The following is a 25,842-nucleotide window of genomic DNA, read 5'->3' as shown; positions in this document are numbered from 1 at the left end:
TTTTATTGTAATTAATGTTTTTTATGTAATTAAAATACTTAATTTTGTTACCAAAAACATATTTTCTTCCCCATTACACTGGGAAACAAAACAGAATCTGTTTTTTGTCTAAGGAAGAAAAATATGCGTTTCTGGTAGTATTTTTTCTCCTGAATTCAAATATGATATCAGTTTTCTCCCATCACGCAAGGTTTTCAAGAGACAGGCATTTCTAATTTCAAACATTTTAATACTTTCTGCATTCTTAAGTACACAATATTAAAACATTTGACTCTTCTAGAAAGTACAAAATGACAATTTTCTACTTACAAAATGACAATTTTGCCTGTGGAGCATCTCTCTTGATGGTCCAATATTAATCGGCCAGCATATTAGGATTCCATTTGCCTTGATACCTCTTTTCCATAGCTGAAATCTCCTGATGAAATTGCTCCCCATGCTCATCTCACTCACTGCACCAAGATTTTCCAGGAAGGAATCTAAGTGCAAGTGCAGGAATTGTACTTTTACTGACATATTGCAATCCAAATTTTTATAAGATGTTATAAGATCATTGATAATATCACGGTAATTTTCCGCCTTTCAATTTCCCAAAAACTCTATTTTTAAATACTTGCCAAGCTGCATTCTCCAGTAGATTCTATAGTTCCTCAAACTTTTCAGCGTGCATTAGTGATTGCCTTTGTGGACCCACAAGCATTCCTTCTTTGATTTTTGCATCACTAATTTTAGGAAGCTTCTGTTTTAAGTTCATGAAACCAGGAGTATTGTCCATGGCCTTAACAAAATTCTTTATTAATCCTAGTTTGATATGTAATATAGGTAGTTACATATTTTTAGGATTATGCAAAGGGTCATATTTCATAATTTTTCTATTCAGGATTGAGTGATTTTGCATTTAGACCTTTCTTTTCTAATGAAATGGTTTTTTCTGTACTTACTATCCCATTCACACAAAAAAAGAACAGTACTTTGTGTAACCTAGCTGCAGACCAAGAATAAGTGCAGTTACTTCAAATCACCACAAATATTTCATTCATATACTGCATATTAAAGCTTTTCCAGTATACGTAAATTTAAAGTTTTCATATATTTCTTTCATGCTAGCAGTGTGAGCCACAGGTACTGGTGGGAATTTATTGCCATTAAGTAGAAGCACAGCTTTTAAAGTTACTTTACAGGAATCAATGAACAAGTGCCATTCTGTTGGGTTATGTTCATTACAAATTACCTCCATAAGAGAAGAAATGTCATAACAAAACACTAAGCCATTTTTTCAGAAAAATAGTCTTTAAATTCAGAATGATGGTTATGATAAGTACATATCTTTGTATTTTTTTTTAAGAAGATTCCATTCTTTTTACCCAGAAGCAAGTATTTCAGTCTGCTTTTGGATAACTTTAAATCTCATATGAGGTCATTTAGATTTTCTTTAGTCAGTAAATGAGGCTCAGATGAACTCCTTTATTCAAAAGTTGTATCACCAAAATCTGTTTCTTTTCTTTCTTATTTCCATCATACTCTGAGCTCTCTTCATCTAATGTCACATGTCCTGGAGGCTTTGGTATGGGCAGTTCTTAGCAGTGTGGAACTGGTGTCATTACAGATTGCAAGTTAGGGTACATCACTGTATGTTTTGATTTTAACGCAATCCCTTTAATGTTTGTTGAGCAGAAATAACAGTCAGAGAGTGATCTTTGGATTCCCCCCAAATCATAGGGATAGCAAATGCCATATGGCATGTTCCATTTTTCCATGCAGTGAGAAGCCTAGAACATGATAAACAATAGATAAGGCCTAGGCCCTTGTTTGGTCCCTGACTTTACACCCAAAATAAAGTTCATAACACTTTTTTTACTAATGGAGTCAGGTTTTGCCTTTGGGACTTGAGTGTCATTTCACCACATACATAACAAAAATTGTTAGGATGATTACAAACTCTAGGCATTTTGTAACTAATGATTAATTAAAAGAAATAAAATTGTAAATATGTAATACACAATAAATCAGACACACAAAGCACTCACAATGATGTTTTTACTGATTCACTAATATCACAACTGGCATTGTTCTGATGAATGCGTCCTACACTAGATCACATATGTACATGTCTTACTCTTTTAGTTAGCTCATTTGGTTCCATCATATTTACAATACTATAGGAGATTTTACTTGACAATGGACAAATGGTCAAAAAAAATCTTAAAATAACAAAAAAACTGTGGATGATGGAAAAATTCTGAAAACATATTTGAAAACAGGATAAAAAAACTGCATTAAGTAAGCATATTGGTACTCATGAGAAAAAAATTATGTTGACCAGTGTTATTCGTGTTTTCAGTGTAATGATATGTCATCTGAAAAATTTAATTACTTTAAAATCACAAACTAACCTTTCATTCAGATCATTGTTTGTATAAATTGATAATTTATCATTATTATTTTTTTTTCATTCAATTAAAAATCCTTTACCTATTTAATTTTTACATGTAATGAAAACAAATAAAAGTTTAGCTTGTCCAAGTCAAATTGGCACAGATCTGATGAACAGCATAGCTGTATATCTTGCTGCCTAATGAGAACAAGTTTAAAATACTACATGATTAAAGACAGTATATATTCAGTTCGATTATTGTTTATTCCAATCAATAAACAAATTCACGTCTTATATTTATTAGTTACTTATTTAATTGGAGTTTATATATTATTATTATTAATCTGTTGCTTTACATTATTTGTCGCAGTCTTTATTATGGCTATACTTCATATATAGCACCTTAGATACAAGATGCACCTATCAGTATTGCTTTCTCTAAAGTAGTGATATACAGTATACATCCAGTTCCTGTGGTGAAAGAATGACGTGGTAGTATAGGAATGAATATTGCCTGCATTTAATGGATTTAGGCTGCTAATATGCAACTGTACATTCAGCTATTGAAGAAAACTACAGGAAACCCCTTTAATCTTCACATTCCGTAGTAAAATTGGCAAGGGATGCTTGTTAATCTCAGCCACTTGTGGTAGTGGCTTGGGATTCATGTCAGGTCACCTACAACCATTATGGTTCTGGCACTTAACTTAAAGTATCTCTGAATCCCACATACGCATTTCAAAGCTAGAGAATTCCACCATAAGAAATCTTGTAATTTTTTTTTTCGTAATAAAAATAATTTGGGTACTCTTTTGATAACTCTGTTGATGTATTTCATTCAGAATGACTGTAATTTGGGGTCATACAACATTTATTTTAGTTTTAACATTTATTTGTTCTCAGGTGAAATATAAATATGGACCAAATTTGGATACTCTTGGGATAGGGCATACTATAGGAATAATGATCGATAATGAAAATCAACTGAAACTTTTCATTGATGATGTAGATCAAGGAATTGCGGCAGCTGATATTTCTGTACCGTGTAGAGTTGTAGTTGATCTTTACGGACAGTGTGAACAGGTATGTTTTTACTAATGAACTAAGTAACTATTGTAAAACTTTTAATACTTTATTTAAAAAATAGTAATTTTTTGACTGTTGTAAAAGAAATTATATGAACTTATTTATTATCCTTAGGATAAATAAAACCAACTTAATCTATGTAATGATAAGACAATATGCAGAGTGTTAAAATTATTTTTTCTGTCTTTATGATTCATAAAGGCAGCTGCTAATATTAATTCATAAGGCAATGCCTAGTTATCTGGAATCAGTTTATCCACATAACAACATAACAACTTAACTCTAATGTACCCAGTTAATTTTTGTTTGTATTTGAAAGTTTTTTTATTTTATCTTATTTTTTTCTATATATAACATATTCATTCATGGTTTGGATAACAGGTGGGTATTGAAAGAAGTTATAATAGTACTCTCATACAATCTTACCAAAAATAAATAAAAAATAAGAGAACCCTGTATTTACAATAGACATTTCTTTGGGTAAGCTGGCTAACATAACATGGGAAGTTCCTGATGGTATTGATAGTCATTTATCACTGAATGGCTGAAATGTAAATAAAAATTTGTGGGCTTTGCAACAGTGACCAAAAAGGAAATGGTCAATAAGATTATAAAGGATGAGCAAGAAAATGACAACGTGAAGTTAATGATGAGTAAACAAATATGAAGGACCAAATGTGATACCCAGCCCAATGGTCCATCACCCTTTCTCATCTACCCAGATTGTTAGAAAAGTCTGTTATGTGATATGATGTTATAAAAAACTGAAAGTTCAGTTAAAATTGTTCCAATCTAAAAAAAATTAGTATTAATTATGTGTTATTTTAAAATGTATTAACTGATAGGAATACCATTCTCCATATTAAATCTTTTCTTTTTTATATGCACAGTATATAGTTATATTGTGTATTATATTGTGTTTTATTTAGTGAAAAATTATATTGCTTGTTAATATTTTATGAACTGATTTACTTTTATCAACCAATGATAATGTTATGTAAGTTTCAATAAAACACTGTAATTCACATATACACTTCAGTATGTAATATTAGTTTATTTTGATCATTTTATAATCACTAAAGTTTGATTTTTGGATAAAATATGCTACATTTTGGTTTCCTGTGATTTTCTTTTTAAAAATTGTATTGTTAGTCAGGAATAAATCCTCATAGTAAATCTTTTCTCTCTAAATTCAACTGTTTCATATTGGTAAATTAGATTTAGATTATGTAACGGTTGTGATAATTAGAAGTTATTTAATAATACATTAGAGTTGATCAAGTTTTATCTAATAATTAAATGATTCACTGATTAAATTTCAAAGTAATTATTATAAACTTTAATTGGTGTACCTACCGTGAAACATTTTATTTTTTGATAAAAATATAATTTATTTTTTTTACTTTTATAATTCTAGGAATAAATATTTTTGCTGCTTCATTTTCTGACATGAATTTATTATTATTTATCAGTTCATTATTTATATTATCAAATTAAAAATACCTTTAATATAATTTAAAGTGAAATACTACAGAAATGTAAAATTTTTAAAATGTTCCTAAAGTATATTATATAGATACTTTATTAAGGTTAGGTGTTAGATTTGTTAAAATAAACGTGTTGGAATGTCAGGATTGTTTGCATTCTATGAAAACTTTAATATTTAGAAATGCAATCTGTTAAGGTTCTTATTGTAATTGAAAATTTATGTGAAATTAGTTAAATGAAAACAAGAAAAGTAACAAAGCAAATTTCTCTGTTTCTGGAGAATAATTGTTTTTTAAATAACGGATCAATAGAAAGTATAATTAAACTTCAAAATTATAGAGTCTAATGTTTTTTATTACTTGCAGAAAGCAGAGATCTCTGTGAAAGTAATCGATGAAGAAAAGAAAAGAGAAGTAAATGTTGAAGTTTTCTATTTTAATTAATTAATATATTTTTCAGCTAAAGGAGGATTCAATTTGTAAAATTGTTCTTAAAAAAGTAATCGACTGATATTTCCATCTTTCACTTGGACTTGATCAGTTGGTGTAATATTTCGGAAGTTTCCAGATATCTGGTATACCTTTCTTCATTTGGAGCTCATAAACAGTAACTCCTGTGTTCATGTAATGAGGATATCTCTAGTAGTAATTTTTTAATACTATCTTCTGATTACTCTGTGCTGATTACAAAGCAAATCAAAAGTTAAACTTAAACATAATCCTAATTCTACAAATAACTCTGTTTTTGGGGAAGAAAGTAACTCCTCAATAAAGCAGAAACATTTCTCAGTTAAAAACATGTTTTAATTAAAAAAAAAAAATGAATTCTATACCTAAGTAGCTTTACGTATTATTAAATATTTAATATCACTAGTGTTATTAAATCCAACTTTTATATAATTTATTATAGCATCACATTGAGGGAGGAGATTTAAAGTATAAAGGTAATGTTTTATTAGAATTCAGAATTTTTTTAACAACAGATGGATATATAACTCCCTCATAATGCTAGTTTGTCATAACACAAGGAAGTTTAATGAATGTAGATATAAAGAAAATATGAATTGTGCTATCCAAAATTTTCTTATTTGCTTAAGATTAGATATAGACCAAATAAAACAAAAAAATGTTTATTTTCTATTTCTGCAATTTTTTTCCGTTGCTACTAGTTTCAACTGCAATAGCACCTTCTGTTAGGAAAAGAATTTCCCTTTTCCCTCTCTGTTAATTACTCTGTCTGTTAATTTTCATCGGCTTGTATTCATATAATTTACATTATTTTTCTTAAGATATATTTATACATTTCCAGGTATCTGTGATCAAGCCTTATAATGAAATTGTCCTGTTACCTACACCTGTTGATTTATCATCAACTGTTCGGAAAGAAGTAGAAATTGAGAACACAGTTGATACCAGGAATAGTAGTGAAGAAACTGAAGTCATAAATGAAGTAGCTGATTATACTGCTCAGGAAAAAGCAGACCTTGAAAGCCACGAGAAGGAATCTCCTACAGGAAGTGAATGTGATAGTGTTAGCGGAACTAGTACTAGTATTAGGGAAGATCCAATGAGAGCAAAGAGTGACAAAACAAATGAAAATATTCAAGTTGAAATGCTAATGTCTGCATCAAGTATTTTAAGTAGCGGAGGGGGTGGTATTGAAAGAGGTGTAGAAAGTGACGAGGAAGAATATGAGCTTGATCCAAAGTCAATTGCATCCAATGAGAATCTCACACTTCAACAATTTGAGCAACAGCAAAATGCAGAAATTTCAAGGCATATTGCAGAAACAAATTGTGATCATAAAACTGGTTTAAATCTTGCTAATACTTCTTTTGTTAAATCTCCATCAAGCAGTGCTATAAAACCAATTGTTTCAAGATCTCTAGAAAATAGTTTAGCATCAAGTTTACCAACACCTCTCATTTCACCTTCTGCTACAGTTAAAACTAATTTGGACTGTGAATATCTTAATTCCTGTATGAGATTAAAAACTGCACTTGGTTTACCAGGTATTAATTTTTATTTTAATTATAATTTTTTTAATTTCTATCGAGTTACAGTTATTATTACTATAATTCAACACTTGACAGCTGAGTTCGGCTTATAAAAAAATCCATTACTGTATCATTAAAATAAAGAATTATTTAAAAAAATGTAATTATGCAAGGTCTTAAATAAAGTAATGAGACTTTTTTTTTTGGTAGCCAAAGTGGCAATACTGTAAAGTTACTAGTAAACGTATGGTTATATGAACAGCTGATTTATATTAGGTATTAATATTTTTAGTCTATTGTTGCCACATGAGATGTAAACAAACTTTTCGAGAGACGAGTTTTTGTTGTGAATTAACAAAAATGAGTAGTGATACTAGTTATGAGTAACGTTGTCCTAAATTTTGCTAAAAAACATGCTAAACTTTTGTGTTAAACTCAGAGAGAATGCTACTGAAACTTTCTCAAAATTGATCCTGATTTTCTAAAAAATTTATTACTGGTGATAAATCGTGGATATTTGATTTGAGTATAACCCAGAAAAAAATGCCACAGTAAGGAGTGGCACTCTTTAAACTCACCACGTCACAAAAAAACAAAAATTAGCAAATCAAACCCATGCTTATTTGTTTCTTCGATAGTAATGGCATTGTCCATAAGGAGTTTTTGCCTGCAGGGCAGACTGTAGAAAAGAGTTGTCCACGTGAGACCAGCCATCAAGACAACTGGATGCTGCTCATGACAGTGCACCTTGTCACACTGCACTCTCAGGTAATGTGTTTTTTTGGCAAAGAAAAACATTTCTGTAGTTCCTCAACCATCTTATTCACCTGACTTGAGTCCCTGCAAATTTTTCCTGCTAACATTAAAAAAACTCCTCAAAGGACACCATTTTGGAACAGTAGAAAACAAAAAAAAAAATGTAACCGAACCATCTGAAGGATATTCCGGTTCCTGAGTTCCAACACTGTTGTGAAGAGTGGGAAAACCGTTTGAAGAATTGTATAGCTTCCCAAGGGAATTATTTTGAAGTAGAGTCCATGTTATAATTGGATTGTAAAAAAAAAAAAATTTCTGAAGCATTCTCATTACTTTATTTACAGACCTCGTTCAATTAAAATAATTAGTCTTTTAATTATGAAACATGAAATAACTGTGTTTCACACATTATTTGTTTTTAACAACAAGGCACAGAATGATTCATGATGTTTATGCAAATTTGGGTAATAAAGAGCTGTACTAAATAATTTTCATAGTATGATGGCAAAGAGAAACACTCAAGAAACATTTGCAAAAAAAAATTATTTAAATGCTAATTTTTTATCATTTAAATAATTGTAAACAGCTTTTTTTCTAGTACAGTTACAGTCCCAATTATTATAATTCATCTTATAGTTACTGCAGACCTGAATAAAGTTAACTCTGCTTACGAACAGCATACAGTAAGTTGCATTATTTATTTACTAAAGAGGAAAACAATTTTGTAGCATTTTAATTTCCTTCACCTTTTATATGTGTCTCTTTAAATAGTTCATGCATAAAATTTATATGTTCTACAATGTTTAAAGGAATAAACAGGTACAACTCTAGCAGACCCAGTCCGCATGGTAGCATGGTCCGGATGGATATTCTTTAAGAATTTGACGATTCTTACTAAATAACTAAATCAAAATCAACCTTTAAAATTCATCTTATCACCCATCATCTCTCATTATCCCCTTTCAGAATAACATTCAGAATTTTAATTCAAGGATTTATTCTCACTTTAGGTGACACCTTAGTTAGATAATCATGGAAAGTCTTTTGAAGAAGAATTCCACTGTTTGCAGTAAATTCCACCAAAGACTGCAGAAAAGACAGCACTCAGATTGGGTGAGTTGTCATTCAGAAGATTTTGACAGATCAGAACATCTGGAAACTCTTCAAGAGATAAGGAACAAAGACCAAATCCATGGAATCTCAAGAATACTGTGACTTTATAAAGGAATCCTAGGAAAGTGTGCCATGAAAAATTGCCCACAATTTGGAAACTGTTTTCTAATAAATCTCAGAATTATTGATTCCATTTCAGAATTTGAATCTCAATCCCAGACTCACTACCCTAACATTGAAATCAGCAAATAAAACCTACTCAAACCCACCAACTATAAAAATAACACTCTTAAGGACAGAGAAGAAACCCAAAATTCTGGGATCTCTTGGATCAAACGTTAATCAAAATCTCTGTATCACACATTAAAATATTTCTCAGTGATTTCAACGCACAACTAGGACAAGAAAGAAGATATAGAGTTATCATCGGAAAATGGCCAGCTCAGTAGCAAACCAACAAAAACTGTCAAAGATTTATTGAAATCTTCAAAACCACAACTTTCTCTCAAAATCAATATGAAAAGTTCACAATTAAAAACCTAGAAAGAGGCTTAGACTTTAGAAGAGGCAACTGGCAGCTGAATCATGTCTGCATGGATAAATTTCATCATCATGAAATCCACATCGTCAAAGTACTCAGGGGGATCGACTCAGGATTGGATCATTACGTTGTAAAGATTAAAGTAAAATTAATCCCAGCAAAAAACCTCCAAATAAAAACAGCAGAAATTTCAACCTAACTACACTAATTAAAAATGTCACATACTACAGGAACACAGGAAAAGAATTCACCAACACTGAAAATCTAGAAGAATTTATCACAAAATTAAAATTGATAGTGAAGAATTAGCCCTCATAAAACCCTGGAAAAATACGAATGGTGGATTGAAGAATACAATCAAGCAATCGAAAAAACACCAAGCCTGGATAAACCATTAAATCCAAAAGTCAGAAGACTCTTAGAACTAATAAAACAAAATGAACCCATAAAATTATCAAACAAACAAAATGTTAACATTTTAAAAACATCCTGGAGTGGATTGAAGAAAATTTCAATGAAAAACAATCAAGAGATTACTTCAAAACTTTCGGCAGAAATTTAAAAAAACTTGAACACTCAGCATTAATGCTAAGAGATAAATCAGGAAAGTTAGCTTATAATAACAAAAAAATGTAGAAATCCTTGCAGAAGCATTCAACAAATTTCTATCATCAATCTATAATAAAATAGGCTTATCAGTAGACACTAAAATTTAACACTATAAAACTGTAACTCTTCCAGAAGCCACCTACACTTGCAAAACCCTGTTCCAAATTAAAAATGAAGGAAGAACTGATCAGCTCCTTAAAACGGAAAGAAGAATCATCAGGAGTTACATAAATGAAAAATACCAGGTCAAAGGAGTCTAACAAATTCTCCCCAGTAAAATTGCCTACCAAAAGATTAACCCAATGAAGAAGAAAAGAATCTCACACCTGTTTCACATCCTGTGACAAAGGATTTTAAAACAACTAGTGCTGAGAAATCTTAAAAATCAGACAGAAGGAAAATAGATCCAAGAAATTAAACAAGATCTGAAAGAAATCGGACTCAAAATTACAGATGGAGAAAACAAAAATAAAATTAACTTCTGCCTTAAAACTCACAAATTTACTGTAGAAATCACACATAGAAAGGCTAATGGGATTTCACATGAATTGAGAAAATTACGATCAGAATGAAAAAGCACTGGTGGATTGCAAGAACTAGACTAGACAACCTTTGAAGAAAAAGTTCTTCAAAGAACATGATTTGATTTTGAATGGTCGACCTGAAACTGTACAATACTATACTTCATTTAGATTCATACATATCATCCTCACTCATCCTCTGGAATAATATACAGTGGTTCTAGAGGCTAAATAGAAAAAGGAGAGAGGTAGTCTAATGTAAAGGATTGTAAAGAACAGTTAGTAGGTTAATAAACAACTATGTAAAAATTACAATTTTATTTTTATTTTGGGCATGTTTTAGGTTGAGTAAATAATATTACTCAGAACTATTTACATGTATTAAAAATAAATAACTAAAATCACATTTTAATTATTTCATTATCAAACAGTTATCAGCGATTATTAATAAATAATGTATTTTGTTTTGTTCAATAATAAAATAAATATTTACACAATATAAAAACAAAACAGCATTGTCCAAAGGTGTACTAAAATAGAGAAGTTTACTTTTATTAAATCATTATTAAATTAGGGAAAAAACACTCGAGAAGAATTAAAAAAAGGTTTCCTTAAAGTAAAGCTAGTTTTTTTTTTTATTGCTACTCTAATGATCATTTTTATTACTGGTTATTGTTTAATAGTAAATATCCACACTTAGTTGTTTATATTTACATTGGTTCTTGAACATACTGTTATTTATTCAAATAATCAGTAATCATAACTTATATAATGAGTAATATTAATAAAACTTATTATATGTATTTTTTAAGCTGTTTTAAACTCAACTTTTCCAAAAATTATCTAGACTGTGGTCTTTTCCTTTTTACAATAGTAAAAAATAAACTCAAGAACAATGTATGTTTGTTATTTATAATGTTGTTAGTTTTAATGGTGTAATTTTATATTAAAAAAATAAATAAATAATGTAGTGCACAACAACCAAACTCTGCCACCGAATTACACTGTGTATTATTGTATAATTTTATTATAAAAATGTTGGCCAACTTTAACTGATATATTGTATGTACTTCATCACTAACATTAGCTATAAAAAATGTAGTTGATTTCTAATAATATGTGTAATTATTTCCAAGAATTGCCCAGTGAAGTTATAAAATGAGCAAAAATGAATTATTTTTTTTATTTTGCAAGTATACTTCGAAATATTTGTTGTAAATGTTTTAAATTCATTTCTTTTTTTTTAACAGAATGTTTAACTTTTTTAAATTGGGCTTGTGTAACGATTTTTTTAGAGTGTATAGCATGTTAGTGAATATGACAAATACCTTTTGTTTTCATCATCCTCATATACATCTTAATAGTTTCATCATTAATCCAAGTAAAATTAAGATTTTTTTCTTCCTGCGCTTGAACATTTTTTATACATGTATTATCAGAAACAATTTTTTTTTGTACATAATCTTCAAAAATCTCATAAATTAAACACAAAGAAAATTATCTACTCATGGAATATCAGGATTTGACTAGATTGTACTTATAAAATTTGAAACCCATGAGTTTATTTCTTGCAATTTTTTATTTGATATTTCAGTTAACAATTTTAATTTACATAGTATTTAATAAACTTTTAATTGAAATCAGTAAATAATGCTATCTGTTGATTTTATTTACATTCTATTCCAAACTTATTTGTTTGAATAATAAACTATGTAATTTTATTATGTTTTATTCTAATAATTAAATAAGTAAATGTCTTTAATTGTAAGACAAATGTTGATTGTTTTCAGAGGTGTGTTCACTGAGATTAATTTTCATTATAATAGCAGATGATTCCGTTATTACTGTTATAAAATTCATACCCAACCTTAGTTAATTGAATTAATTATAATTATATATAATTGAATTAATTACAATTAGTTCATAATTGCATTATTAGAAATTTCTAATAATAAAAATTTAACTTTTCTTTGAAGCAAGAGGCCACAATACTCAATAGGCATCTTGGCCACTTGGTTTGTACAGCTCAGATGGTTTTACACGCAGAATCATCTTTCAGGGCAACAGTTGACCAGTTCCCATGATTGGTGAGATGAACGATAAAGAAGTGTGAGGAGAGGAATGGACAGAACCTAGAACAGACAGTCTCTGATTGGCACACATAGGTTGTGTAAATGTGTTGATGGAATTATCAAGGTTAGAGTTAAAGCCCATCAGGGCTAGGAACAGAATGGGTAGTGAGACAACTGGGATTGTCACAAGGTGGGTGTCTTCCCCTAAGGGATCAGGATGCTTCTGATTGGTGTAGTTGCAGTGAAATAATCTAACCCAGGATACTTTTATTTTGTTTGCTAATGATGAAACTGGAAAAGATACTCTTTATTTCATTTACTAATGATAAAACTGGAACTTAATTGATATTAAAGCATTCTTCAGTTAGTTTTCTTTTACTTTATGGTAAAAACAGATAATATTAATTTGAATTTCTGCAATAGATATTATTAACTTTGGCTAGAAGAAGTGGTTGTTAATAATGAAAACTATCTGCACACAGTTTTGTATGTTTATCTTTTTTTTAAATTTGGTTAACGTCAAAATTTTCTCAGTAGCTATGTTTAACCTCAAAATCTTAGATTAAGTTAACTGTCCAATTACTTAAGATTTGAACAGTATAAAACTGAGAATTATGTGTAATTTGGAGATATGGTAATTTACGAGGGTGAATCAAATTTAAACAGTAATTTTGCTATTCTACACAGCAAGCAGTTCCGACTGGATGGTGGAATGGGGGGTTAATATTCAATATGTTAGAGAGGGGAGAACCAGCTTGGTCAGCTCCTCTGGTTTGTTCTGTCACCGATACAGCCATGAGTGAGCAAGAGGTTCCATCATTAGTTGCACAATGTATAGTCATAAAGTTTTTAACTAATGAAGGTGTTAAACCCACGGAAATTTTAACTTGTTTAAAAGTACAGTTTGGGGACGCTACACTGTCACAGAACCGAGTGTATATGTGGGCCAGACAATTTAAGGGAGGCAAGAAAGTGTAGAAAACAAAAGTCATGATTGATTCCGAAGGTTAAGTCTCACAGTTGACAACATCCATGCCGTTCTAAAGCTTATCAAAGGTAATTGCCGGTTCACTGTTGAAGAAATCTTGTCAGGTGTGGGTATCAGCCATGGGAGTGCTCAATCCATTATCATTATCTTGACTTTAAAAAAAATCGCTGCTCGATGGGTTCTGAGGTTGTTGATCAAAAGCAGGTCAGGTTGAAGATCAGTAAGAAACTTCTGAATTGATTTTGGCAAGAAGGGGACGATTTTCTGAGGTGCATCATCATGTGTGATGAGATATGGGTCCATCATTACATGGCGGAGTCAAAAATGGCAAGTAAGTTGTAATGAAGGAAGGATGTTGACTGCCCAGTGAAGGCCAAAACCTGTTTGTTAGCTAGAAAAGTTCTTGCTATGATTTTTTTTTTGACTCAAGGGGAATTTTACTCATTGATTTTCTCCACAACCAATGAGTGGTGAATGCAGCTTACTGTTACCAACCGCTACAGTCTACAAAAGCCGCCTACCTAAACAAAATATGGGGTATGCCCATCAAAGATGTCATCATTCTCCATGACAACATCAGGCTGCACACTGTGATTTTGACAAGAATAAATTGGAAAAAATGCACTGGGAAACCCTCGACCACCCACCCTATAGTCCAGATTTGTCCCCTTGTGACAATGTTCTGTTTGTACTCTTGAAAGAATCACTGGGAGGGGAACGTTAGAAAACAATAAAGATGTTGAGGACTGCATACGCAATTTGTTGATGACTTGGAATATTCAAGTTGCCAAATCATTGGCAAAGGTCTGTAGATCATGCAGCAGACTATAGAGAGAAATGATGACTGTATGAATTGTGTATATTATTAATCAGTAACTTATAAAAAAAATTGCCAATTTTTGATTCACCCTTGTAGATGAAATTTAATTTTCCACCCATTTGTTGTTGACAGGATAAATTTGATTGCACCTTTGTGTTCATTTACTTTTTGTAAGATATTTTATTAGATTTTCTAGAAAGAAATGCAGAAATGTTTTACTTATATTTGGCCTCTATTTACCTATAAAAAATTTATAAATAAATTTGAGTAAAAGTAAATTTTTTTAGTGGAAATATGAAATGGCATATTTTCTACATATTTTTTATAGAGCTTAATAGGAAAAAATTGTAAAAAACTCTTATAAAGATACTCTTATAAAAGACTCTTATAAAAGAAACGGTAATCAAAATAACATTAAGTTGTATTTACTATATTTAAATCTTTTGATTAATAATTTATATTTGTGTAAAATGATTTTTTTTATTAACAGGTGCTTTCTTTAACATGGCATCAGCTATATGTTATTGCCAATTATGTTGGTCACCTAGTAAGATAACAGATTTGCCGTTGAATTCTGTTCCATTTGGATGGTTGAGGTTGCCTCTTCGTCGGCGTAATTTTGATGCTGCAATGGCTGGTTCCGCTACTGATCAATGGCATACAGCATTCTTTGGAACATCATTAGGCACTGTTAGGAAAATTCTTGATTTAGGCGAACTTTTCACACCTGGTCAGCATCTTTGCATTACTGTTTTAATAATTCTAATGTGCATAATAAATTGATGAACATACTTTTTATTTTTTTAGTTTATTGATATTGTTTCATAGTAACTTTTAAATTATGTGAATATAATTTATGCTTGATTTTATAATAAAAATAAATAGTAAAATTGAAAAATGTGTTCATAAGAAATTAACAAAATTTTAGTTGTAAAAACATATTCAGATGATACAAAAAGTATATTTTCAATGTGAATGTTAAAACCAGAGCTCCATTGATTGACTTGTACAAATTGTAAGACCTAAAATAATGAAATATAAAATTGATGATATTTTTGAATCAGAAGGTCATACTGTACTGCAATTATCACTTTATCATCCACAACTGAACCCGATACAAATATGATCAGAGGTTAAACATGTAGGCAGTAACAATACTGACAGTACGCTTGAGACAGTTGAAAAAGTTTTAAAAGAAAAAAATCTGAAAGCTTCACGGTTTCACAACAGCAACATTATTGTAATCGTATAAAAGAATTCAAAACAACTTTATGGCAAAATTAATATTTAGTGGATGTTGCTATAGACAAATTAATTATTAATTTAGATTCAGATTCATCCACAAGTGATGAATAAAAACTTGAGTGTTAATTTATTAAGTGCTGTTATGTCCTTTTTTATAAATGATTTTTACATACTATTAAAAACAGTATCAGGCTATTAAAAATATCAGGCTAGCTATCTAATATAATGCTGAATATTGGTTGACTTTATATTTTGTTCTTTGTGCATTTATATTTGACATTTATGTTTAATTTGAATTTAAATTTCATTGATAAAACCATTCGTTGTTGGTTAGCTGATATTTTTCTTTTTTATTATAAGTAAAAAGTTTTTTAAAAATTCCCTATGGTAGCACTGATTACAAATGAGCTGTTGAAAAAACTCATCTTAAACTCCATGTAATAACTAACAAGCTCTCTTTTTTCTGTTATGCTAGAACCACCTTAAGATATTACTTCAGAGGATGATATATATGAATGTAAATGAATTGTCTTGTACAGTCTCAAGTCAGCCATTCCTGAGATGTATGGTTAATTGAAACCCAATCACCAAAGAACACCGATATCCACGATCAAGTACTCAAATCCTAGTAAACTACCTTTACTAGGATTTGAACCTTAATACTATCAAGCAAATTGAAAGCAATTGTACATACTGATTTGAACATGCAGTAGAATGAAGAAATGCAACCTCTACAAATAAAGAAATGATTGTTTGTTAAAGACATAGAGGTGGTTCCAGGATAAGATGCAAGATTGGAACACCTAACACTAACTATAATCAACTGTTATATCTGTGCAGTGTTCATAAGATCACAAAGTCATAAAATCTAAGCATCTATTCTAAATGACAAGAAATTAAGTCCTGATGACAAAAAATAGCAAACACAAAATATTTGATATAAGAATAAGTTTTCTCCATTTTGTTAAAGAAGTATGCATTTCAGTGCATAAATTTTCAATTGAAAATTTTACAAAAAAAAAACAAGACAAGAGGAAAAGAAATAAAAAATAATTTGGTGTATTTTCTGTTCTGTTATATTTTTCAGTTATTCTTTCTACAGGTTTGGCTTTATTGTGATTTTTTTTTGTAGACATCTTATTACCATTTTTACTGAGTACAATCAATATTTTCTGATTTCAAGTAGTATAATATATTTTTTTTTTTTAATATGTGCTAGCCGCATACTATATTTATGATGAGTTTTTTTAACTGTAAAACTTCACAACCATCTTTTTAACACTGTGTCTTTGATTGTGCTAAATAAGAAGAGATCTCATTTTATTCCCCTGTTACGTTTGTTTACGTAACTTATAACGGACAGCATGTTTCACAACAAACCTTTTTAGAAAACATTTTATTTCAAATAACTTTAAAATTTATCAAATATTTTGTAAATTACTAGAATGAAAATATTATAGAGATTTACGATTCACTCAGTCAGATGTATTATTTCAGAAATGTGATGTAAAGAAAGGTCCATTATACGGTTTTTTAAACCATTACAGGTTAACACATTGTGTATTACAATAATATGCCTGACCAAGTTGTTAGTCCAATAGAAATTCAATCTGAAGTATCCTGAAAATGTTTAATTAGATTCACAAGAGTACAATTATTTATACCACCAAGAATAATATTGTACTATTTTTTATTGTTTACTGAAAAATGTGGAGTTTCCAGTAGATATATACTGATGTACTTAAAAGCTGTATCAATTAAAAAAAACTTTAATTTTTTATGTTACAAATATATCTTACATTATACTGTCATTTGCAAGTTCCGGAGCCAAAATAAAACATTAGAAAATCATGATCCCTTTAGATACTTTCTACATCATTAATTTATCCCTGAATAAAATTAATATTTTTTACAAAAGAAGTTCAGCAAGAGATTTCTAATTAGGAAAGTAAAAGGTAAGTAAAAGTAAAAGGTTGTGTAATCCTCTTTACCTGACAAGTTTCTCACATTTTCACAAAAGGAGAGTGACTTGCTTTGATTCAAAGGAGGACCAAACATTTAGAAAAATAATATCAGTTTTTTAAATCCTCTTTAAGTGTGTAACCAAAGTTAGCATTTGTTTAATAAAATAAAAACAATATTAATTATTAATATGAATTATGAAATGTGTCTGGTTCAGGTGAACTTGGTTTAGGCCAGAATGTTCATAGAAAATTGCATTCAAAACAGGATGATTGTGATGCCACACAACTTGTACTTTCACCGTCCATTCAGTACATCATCAATTCAAAACATCCGTAAGTACTGTTCAATATTTTTCTTAAATATGTTTCAGAGTATAGTTTCTAATTAGTTAATAAAATTGTTATTTTTAATTGTTTAATAAATTACAGAATTTACATAAGTAGAATAAACATGTGCTTGTCTCTCATTGCGTTTTGTTTTGTATACAAATGTTAAGTTCTGAATATAACGCATTAATAAATAGTTATTCAAACTTAAAATAAAATTAAGTAAGTATAATAAGAGTGAGTTTTATTTTATGTAACTTCTCTACAGTCGGATAATGCTTTTTATTTTGTTTATCCTATCTGCCCTTTTGGCACAAAAGAGTGGAGATGCTCCATCTCTATTCATGAAATGCAGCTTTGTCCTACCTCAAGTTTGTTAAGTTATGATGTGTTGACCTGTACAATTCATCACAGAATAGAAAGTACCTAACTTTTGTGCTTTCCTTACTCCCTGTATGTAATAGAGAACAATTTTCAGACTAGCTGAACTCAGCATTTAGTAAAACATCTGTTCAGGAAGCACTACAGACTATGCTCATAGCATCATATTCAGTCACATCAGAGGTAAATTATGAATGTAACTCTTATTATATTACAAGGGTAAGTAAAAAAAAAGGAAAATTTTGATTTCCCTCTCAATCACATGTACGGCAGCAATGATTGTTCTGCTATAACTCGTAATCTCTATCAGCTGTTCATTGAAAGTACTGTTTCATTGTTAGCTATTTGTGATTGTGTTTAAAAGTCTGTTTAAAATGAATGCTCTTTTGTCTGATTGCACCAAGGAAGAAATGCAAGCAGGGATATGTTAACTCAGTTCAGAAGGGGTGAAACCACCTGAGATTATTCGTCGAATGCAGCAGCGATATGGAGAGAGTTTTTCAAGTGGAAGCAAGATCTACGAATGGATTGATTGCTTTAAAAATGGTAGGATTTGTCTCTGTGATGAACAGCGGCAAGGTAGGCCTTCTACTTCAAAGATTAACGACAATATTGAAGCGGTTAAACAAATGATTCTCGGTAATCAACAAATTACAGTTGATGACATTGCAAGTGAGTTGAATATAAACCATGCTCAGCATTTTCAATCATTCATGATTCTTTAAACTTTTGAAAAGTTTGTGCTCGCTGAGTTGCAAATCAGTTGACCAGATCCACAAAGAGAATCGTTTGAAAATTTCCCAGAAGCTTTTGAAATGTTACGAAGATGACTCATTTCTTAAACGAATAATAACCATTGATGAGACATTGGTCCATCACTTTGAACCAGAGAGTAAGCAACAAAGTTTAGTGTGGAAACATCCTTCATACCCGCAGCAAATAAAGTTCAAAACTCAGATTTCTGCAGGAAAGGTATAATGATGACAATAGTCTGGGATATGGAAGATTCACTTTTGGTTTACTTCACACCTAAAGGTCAGTCAGTAAACGGTGACAAGTACTGTCAGCTACTGCATTTACTGAATCAAAAAATCATTAAAGATATGGTAAAGTTTCTAAAGGCATGATTTTGCTTTAGGGGATAACACTCGACCTCATATGGCCAAAAGAACAGTCTCAATTTCGGTTTTGAGCTGCTGGACCACCCTTCATACATCCCGACCCCGTAGGGAAAGACACCTGCCTTGTGACACTACTGGTCACCACCCACCCCATTCCTAGCCCTGATGGGCTTTAACAGGAGTCGTCTTTTGCCCTCTAGCTTTTTACATCTCATAGTATTAAGCCAGACCTTGTTGGGATGCCACTGATGTAAATGCCTTGGTAGACATTTACATCAGTGATTTATAAACTCAGCTTTTGCCTTCGTTACAAGCCTCATCTGAACATTTTGAATGTCCTACATTGTTGCCCTCTGAACTGGCTAACCGAGTTCACGGAAGCACGAACCCCATGCCTAGTTCTACATTTAATAGAGCCAATTTGTGTGTAAATGTCTCATAAATTCGAGGCAATTGAATAATAACATACCACAAAAAATGTTATTCGCAACATCCAAATTTATTACTAGTTCCCTTGGTGAACTCAACTTCAGTTCATACCCCTGACTTGGTTTCATTATGAACTTCGGTCTGGTCAACCATCTGCAGTGTCACTTTATTTTGTTTAAAAGTTAGTTGTTTGCAAAAACATGTGATGGTATAGATGCTTAGTATAGAAGATATTATATGATCAACATCAACTGCTTTTTTTAATTGTTTTTTTGTTTTTTTTTTTACTTGGTAGTCTTTTTATGTAGGCTTTTAGTGTTGTTCCAGTCCACTTTGATATTTTGTACTGGAGTGTGATATTCCAGTCCTACAAATGTTATGAACGCTTTGATGTGTCTGTGGTATAATACAAAGTCATTTCTGTGAGTTATATGAAGAATGTAAACAATTTCTTGTAATGTAATGTGGTATTACTGAATATGTTGTGTCTTAGCCAATCATTTGCGTGACTTAAGGTACTGGATCCTAATAAAGTTGGTATTTTTGGTTAATTTCAGCCTTTTAGTGATACTTTAAGTTATTAAGAAAGGAATTTTATTTTCTTTCTTTTGGTAGTTAATTAATTTATTTTCTGTTTCCATGAATTTACTTAAGGATAGCTGTCATTGTGTAGACCATATATTTCTTTGTATCGTAACCTAAAGAAAATTTCATTTAATCTTCAATTTTTTATAGTTGAAGCAGAATTTACTATATATTTTAATTGTAAGAGAAAAATATGAAACCTGCTGTTTGAAATGTATTCACAGAATAACACGGTTTTCTTATGTATAAACAGTGTTGATTACTGTTTCTGGCAATATAGGTTGGCAAAATTTCATGTAGAAATGTTAAAAAATATGAAGAAGTACACCACTTAGAAATCGTAATTTCTAATTGTCATTTCATAGTGACATGTTTACTCTCACTTTGTAATGAAAGGTTCTGCAGTTCTTCTGTAATAAAAAATTATTTTCCCACAATTGATTGAAATTTTCATCATATGACTTTTTTATGAATGTTTTTGATGATGTTTTTTTTTTTCATTTTTTGGCAAGCTGTTAAAGATTTCTTTTATCATTGAAAATAGCTGTTCATGGAGACAGGTATTATTTAAGTTGGATAGTTCATATGTTTAACCATTTTCTTGTTAAGTTATGAAAATCCTTAAAACTTGATTATGAAAATCTTGATAAAATGATTCTGAAATCAATTTTTTTTAAAAATGAGTCATGAATTGGGTGTATGTGCATGTATGCATGTGGATACAAATAGAACTCATTTTAAGGTATTAAGGTTAAGAAATTTTGTTTTTTACATGTTTTAAACTTGTAGAATTCAAGGAATGTATTTAGTCATACTTACAGAAGTACTTGCTTCAGGTAATATCATTATTTTAATTTGATAAGATTGTGTATTTTAACAATTTATTTTATTTTAGTTAATTTAATTGTTTGAATTTTTGTACGTATAATAATTGCTTTTGTTTCTGATTTTTTGTTTTCTATTTTTCCAGTTATGTAGATCCAAAGACACAAAAACAGATGGTTGCGTATGCAGCATTCCAAGTACTTGTACGACCTGGCTCGTACAAAATAGTTGCTCCAGTCACTGTCACTACGCCTCCAGCACAATTTGATTTAAATTCAACATCTGTTGATGCTACAGAATGGGTTACTAAAGAAAGAAATGCGACTGTGATCACTGCTTTGTTGCTCAAACTTGTGCCAACTTAGTTCCTTATTTATTTTTTATTTATCTCATATTAATTTACAAGTATTTTTAACTGATATGTTTTCTACATTTTGGTCAGTCATTGATTTTTTGATAGTGGAATCTGTTACCATTTATTATTATTATTATTATTATTATGTTGCATCCATGAGGGAAGAATACTCTGCAATGTAAATATATACTTTTTTAACTGAGCTGTCTAAATCAATTTTCTGTTACTGCCTTATTGTTATTAAATAATGCATATAGATGATTCGTCCTTCATGAAATAAATAAAAAATAAATAATGAAAGGCTATTCTTTGCATTTATTGTGAAGTACTACAAATATTACAAGATACTATCATATTTTTTTGTAATAAAGACTGCATTTTTTATTTACTCTTGTTGTGATATTTATTTATAATATTGTATTTTTATGTTCCTTATTCGGGTTTTATTTTTCCAGTATCAGGTGTATTTTATGTAATTTAAAATTAGAATTATAGCAATTTAGATTGAAAATCTGCTTAACACTAGTTATCTGCTTAGAATATTAGTGTTTAGGTTATTAAGTTGCTGAAATCAATTTTTATTATGTGTGTTGACGTATTGTAGATTGTGCAGTGCATGTAAACATTTCTTTTGCACATCATTTATTGTATATAATTATATGGATTTTATAAACTAATTTATATTTTTATCAAAAAGGTATATTTTATTTATTTATTTATATGTAAAGATTTGTAAGAAAAAAATTATTTTCTCTTTAGCCAGGGACCATTGCAAAATTAGTTTAGTTTCATTTATTCATATTTAATGAAATCCTGGTAGTCTGAATTTTTATTTTCACAATCTTTTCTATCACTTAAGATTTTCATGTGTTATCTTTGAAAACTAATAATTTCTTTAAAATGGGCCACCATTACTTGAAAGTTCCCAGTCATCTTTTTTGTAATTATGAGGGATAGATTGATTATGATAGATATCAAAATATCTGTGAATGTTTTTTTCATATTTATTTGTTTGTTTTGTAGTATCATTTGGTATCACTGATATTAAAGTTGTTCAAAGATATTTTTGCAGTGTTGAGTACATGGAGTGTAAGTAGTTATTGTATCTGTCACTGTTGGTTATATTATTTTTAAAGTTGGCATCTCATTATAAAATAGATTTGTTTTGCTGATTTCTAATCATACTATAAATTACAATTCATTTTGGTATTTATTTTTCTATTTTGATAAATTTGTTGTATTATTTTTAAACTATTAAACATTAATTTTTTCAATCAAATTGTTTTAAAAAGTGCATTTAATTTTTCTTTTCACATCAATATTTTAACTTTTTTCTTCACTGTTGTTAACATTATAATCTTTTAAACGGAAAAGATTCAATTGAAATTTACAGTGGAACTTAAGAAGAGAAACTGATCTGCTAATAATTGCACTTAGTAAAACTAAATTGAAGCACTAAATTGATACATCAAATATCAATATTGGTTAATATAAGATCTAAAAACCAAAAAGAGTAGAGTAAAATCCATAACTACTGCACTGTAAAAAAAAAAGTTGCCATTGGTCCGTGTTACTACTAAGTCAAAGAGACAATTTAAGTCCATCATTTATACATCAGATTATTTTTTATTTCTTGTTAAACCAGTGATACAATAACTCCAGAGATTTTTTAAGAGTAATAATTTTTTTTTTCTTAGTGCTTTTTGATATTTTTTGTTATAAAAAAGGTTTCCAACTTTTGCAGTGTCAAGTGATAACTGACTTAAAACAAAGTTTCTTTAATTCAGCTCCCAACAGCTTGTTAAAAGAATAGGATGGATCTATTATAAACTGTTTAATGATAAAAAAGAAATTAAATCTCTATTTGATTTCACACTGCAAAAATATGTTCTTATGACATTTTAACTGTTAATGATTACTACAGTGTTCAAAATATTAAACGAATTGGAAAATATATCACCACATTTTTTAAAAAATATTTTATTTATAAAATGATTGAGTTTTTATGATTGATATATTAAAAATCTATTAGAGAATATAATAATTTTGTAAAATTATGAAATAATTTATATAAAAATAATTATTCGCTGGACTGGAAATGTATGATATTTATGTAATAATATATTATTTACATTACCTCTTTTTTCCTGTCGTTTATTCTTTTAACATTATTATTGTTGATCCAGTTTACTTTTAATATTTAATTATTACTTTTCTTTGTTTCATTAAGATGAATATTTATTATAATAACTGTAATTAAAAGTAAAATTTATTTATTTAATAAATAGTTCTTCGTGATAGAAAGTTCATTTATACACTGCAGCTGAAGAGTAACTACATAAAAAAATGTTATCACATTATTTCCTGACATATTTCAAATATTTTAATTTTATTAAATTTTATGATCATTTAGATTAATAATTATTGGATTAATTTATTGATAATTACCTTTCACAGTTATGGCAAAATATTTTCTTGGACTGCATAACAAAACTTTTTAAAATTATTAATCTTGTAAACTTACTTCCAAAACTGGAGAATTTTTTTCTGCCACCTGAGTTACCTGCACAATTATTCTTAACAGTGCTTGTCTTTGAAAGTTAAGGAGAGCTTGTAAATATGTAATAGAATAATTTGTTTAATCAATATTTGTATTTGTTCACTTAATATGTTGTTTATGTAACATTTTGTGTGTTTATAAATATCATACTGTTCAAATGTGTTGAGTTCTTCATTTTTATGTACTGTGAGTAAAATTTGCTTCTTTTGTTTAATGCTGTAATTTTTAAGTGACCTGTTTTTGTGAGTGACTTGTAAATTTTGATTTGTTGTGTATTGTGCCTGTATGTGTTCCTTGTATCTCTAGGGAAAGTGCATCCTGTTTATTCATTGCAGTATGTAGTAGAGTAGTCAGTAGCTTTTGATTTGTATCTGAAGAAGCTGGTAGATAGCACCAAAAGCTCCTTTAAAAGAAAAAGTTCTGTTGTTTTGAAAGTTAATCATTTATAATTTTAAACATATTTGTTTCTATTAATTGACAAACTTTGAAAGATTTTTGGAAAATATGATACCCATTAAAATGAGTTAAAAAGTAAATAATGGAAAAATTTCCACATGCTGTCCATTTCCTGGTAAAATTACTTTTAAAAAATTCCAAAGAAAAATAATTTTAAATTCATTGGAAAATAGCTATATATATATATATACTGCAGAATATTGATGTAAGATATCTTACCTTAATTTTATCATGAAAGTACTTTCACGGGACCTGCAAATTAAAGTAAAATTAATTTTATTCTAAAAGTACTTTCTTGGGATCCTGCATCCTCAGTCACAATTGAATTCATACAATCACAAAAATAGGTGTGCACACCGTAACAAAAATAGCCGCCACAGGTAAAGTGCTTAAATAAAAAATTTAAAAAAAATAGTTTTAAGGTCCTGAGACAAATAGGAAACATGTGGGTAAGTTTCAGTTTTTTTTTAATTGGTCAAGCAACCACCCTTGGGGTCATTTAAAATTGATTGACCCAGTTGTAAAATTTAATAACAACAGAAAATGCAGAATTCTGCGAAAATCGATTCTTATAATCTCCATGGCAAAGTGGTAGCGTTTCAGCCTTTCATCTTGATGTCCCGGGTTCAAATCCCAGTCAGATATGGCATTTTTCATACTAAAAAATTCCATTTCCATATCCTAAACACAAGCTTCAAGTTTATGAGATGATATAAAGTCAAAAAAAAAAAAATATATATATATATATATATATATATATATATATATATATATGGTAAGTTTTACTTATCTATTTACTGTGTGGTGGTATATATTTCATTTAATACTTAATTATATTAATATATGTAGGAGAAAACAAGTTTGTATGTTTCAATTTTTTTTAATTGGTCAAGCAACCAGCTTATGTTTTTTTTGGAACGCTTCAGATGGATTGACCCAATTTCATTTAAATATATTTATTTTATAATTTTTTGAAATTGTTTTATTTTTTTAAAGATTTTGAACGAATATACAGTTTTTATTGTCCAATACTAGAATGATGTAATATTTAAAACGGTGTATTTTCCTTTGTTCTACTGTAATCATTGCCAACCATTAGATAGTATTTTTGTTATGTTTGTAATTAAATCATTATCTTTGAAAATGGTTTGATGGTTCATAATTTTATATTTTTGTTTATATTTATAAATGTAATATTTCTCGAGTACTCCTTTTTTTATCTAAATTATT

At 29.4% G+C, this 25,842-nt stretch overlaps 1 protein-coding gene across 1 annotated transcript in view; it reads left to right on the top strand.

Moving 5' to 3' along the window:
- Neurl4 (neuralized E3 ubiquitin protein ligase 4) overlaps nucleotides 1–23,673 on the top strand; it is a 118,378-nt gene extending 94,705 nt beyond the window's left edge. The window contains exons 22-26 of the mRNA XM_075355773.1: nucleotides 3,278–3,457; nucleotides 6,257–6,959; nucleotides 14,855–15,094; nucleotides 17,789–17,906; nucleotides 21,387–23,673. Coding sequence (XP_075211888.1) covers nucleotides 3,278–3,457; nucleotides 6,257–6,959; nucleotides 14,855–15,094; nucleotides 17,789–17,906; nucleotides 21,387–21,606 — 1,461 coding nt within the window. The 3' untranslated portion in view covers nucleotides 21,607–23,673. The remainder of the gene's footprint in view (nucleotides 1–3,277; nucleotides 3,458–6,256; nucleotides 6,960–14,854; nucleotides 15,095–17,788; nucleotides 17,907–21,386) is intronic.
- Nucleotides 23,674–25,842: the final 2,169 nt, after the last annotated feature.

Source organism: Lycorma delicatula, chromosome 2, assembly GCF_047948215.1.
Source record: "Lycorma delicatula isolate Av1 chromosome 2, ASM4794821v1, whole genome shotgun sequence".
Taxonomy (NCBI): Eukaryota; Metazoa; Arthropoda; class Insecta; order Hemiptera; family Fulgoridae; genus Lycorma; species Lycorma delicatula.
This window is presented reverse-complemented; position numbering and strand designations above follow the sequence as displayed.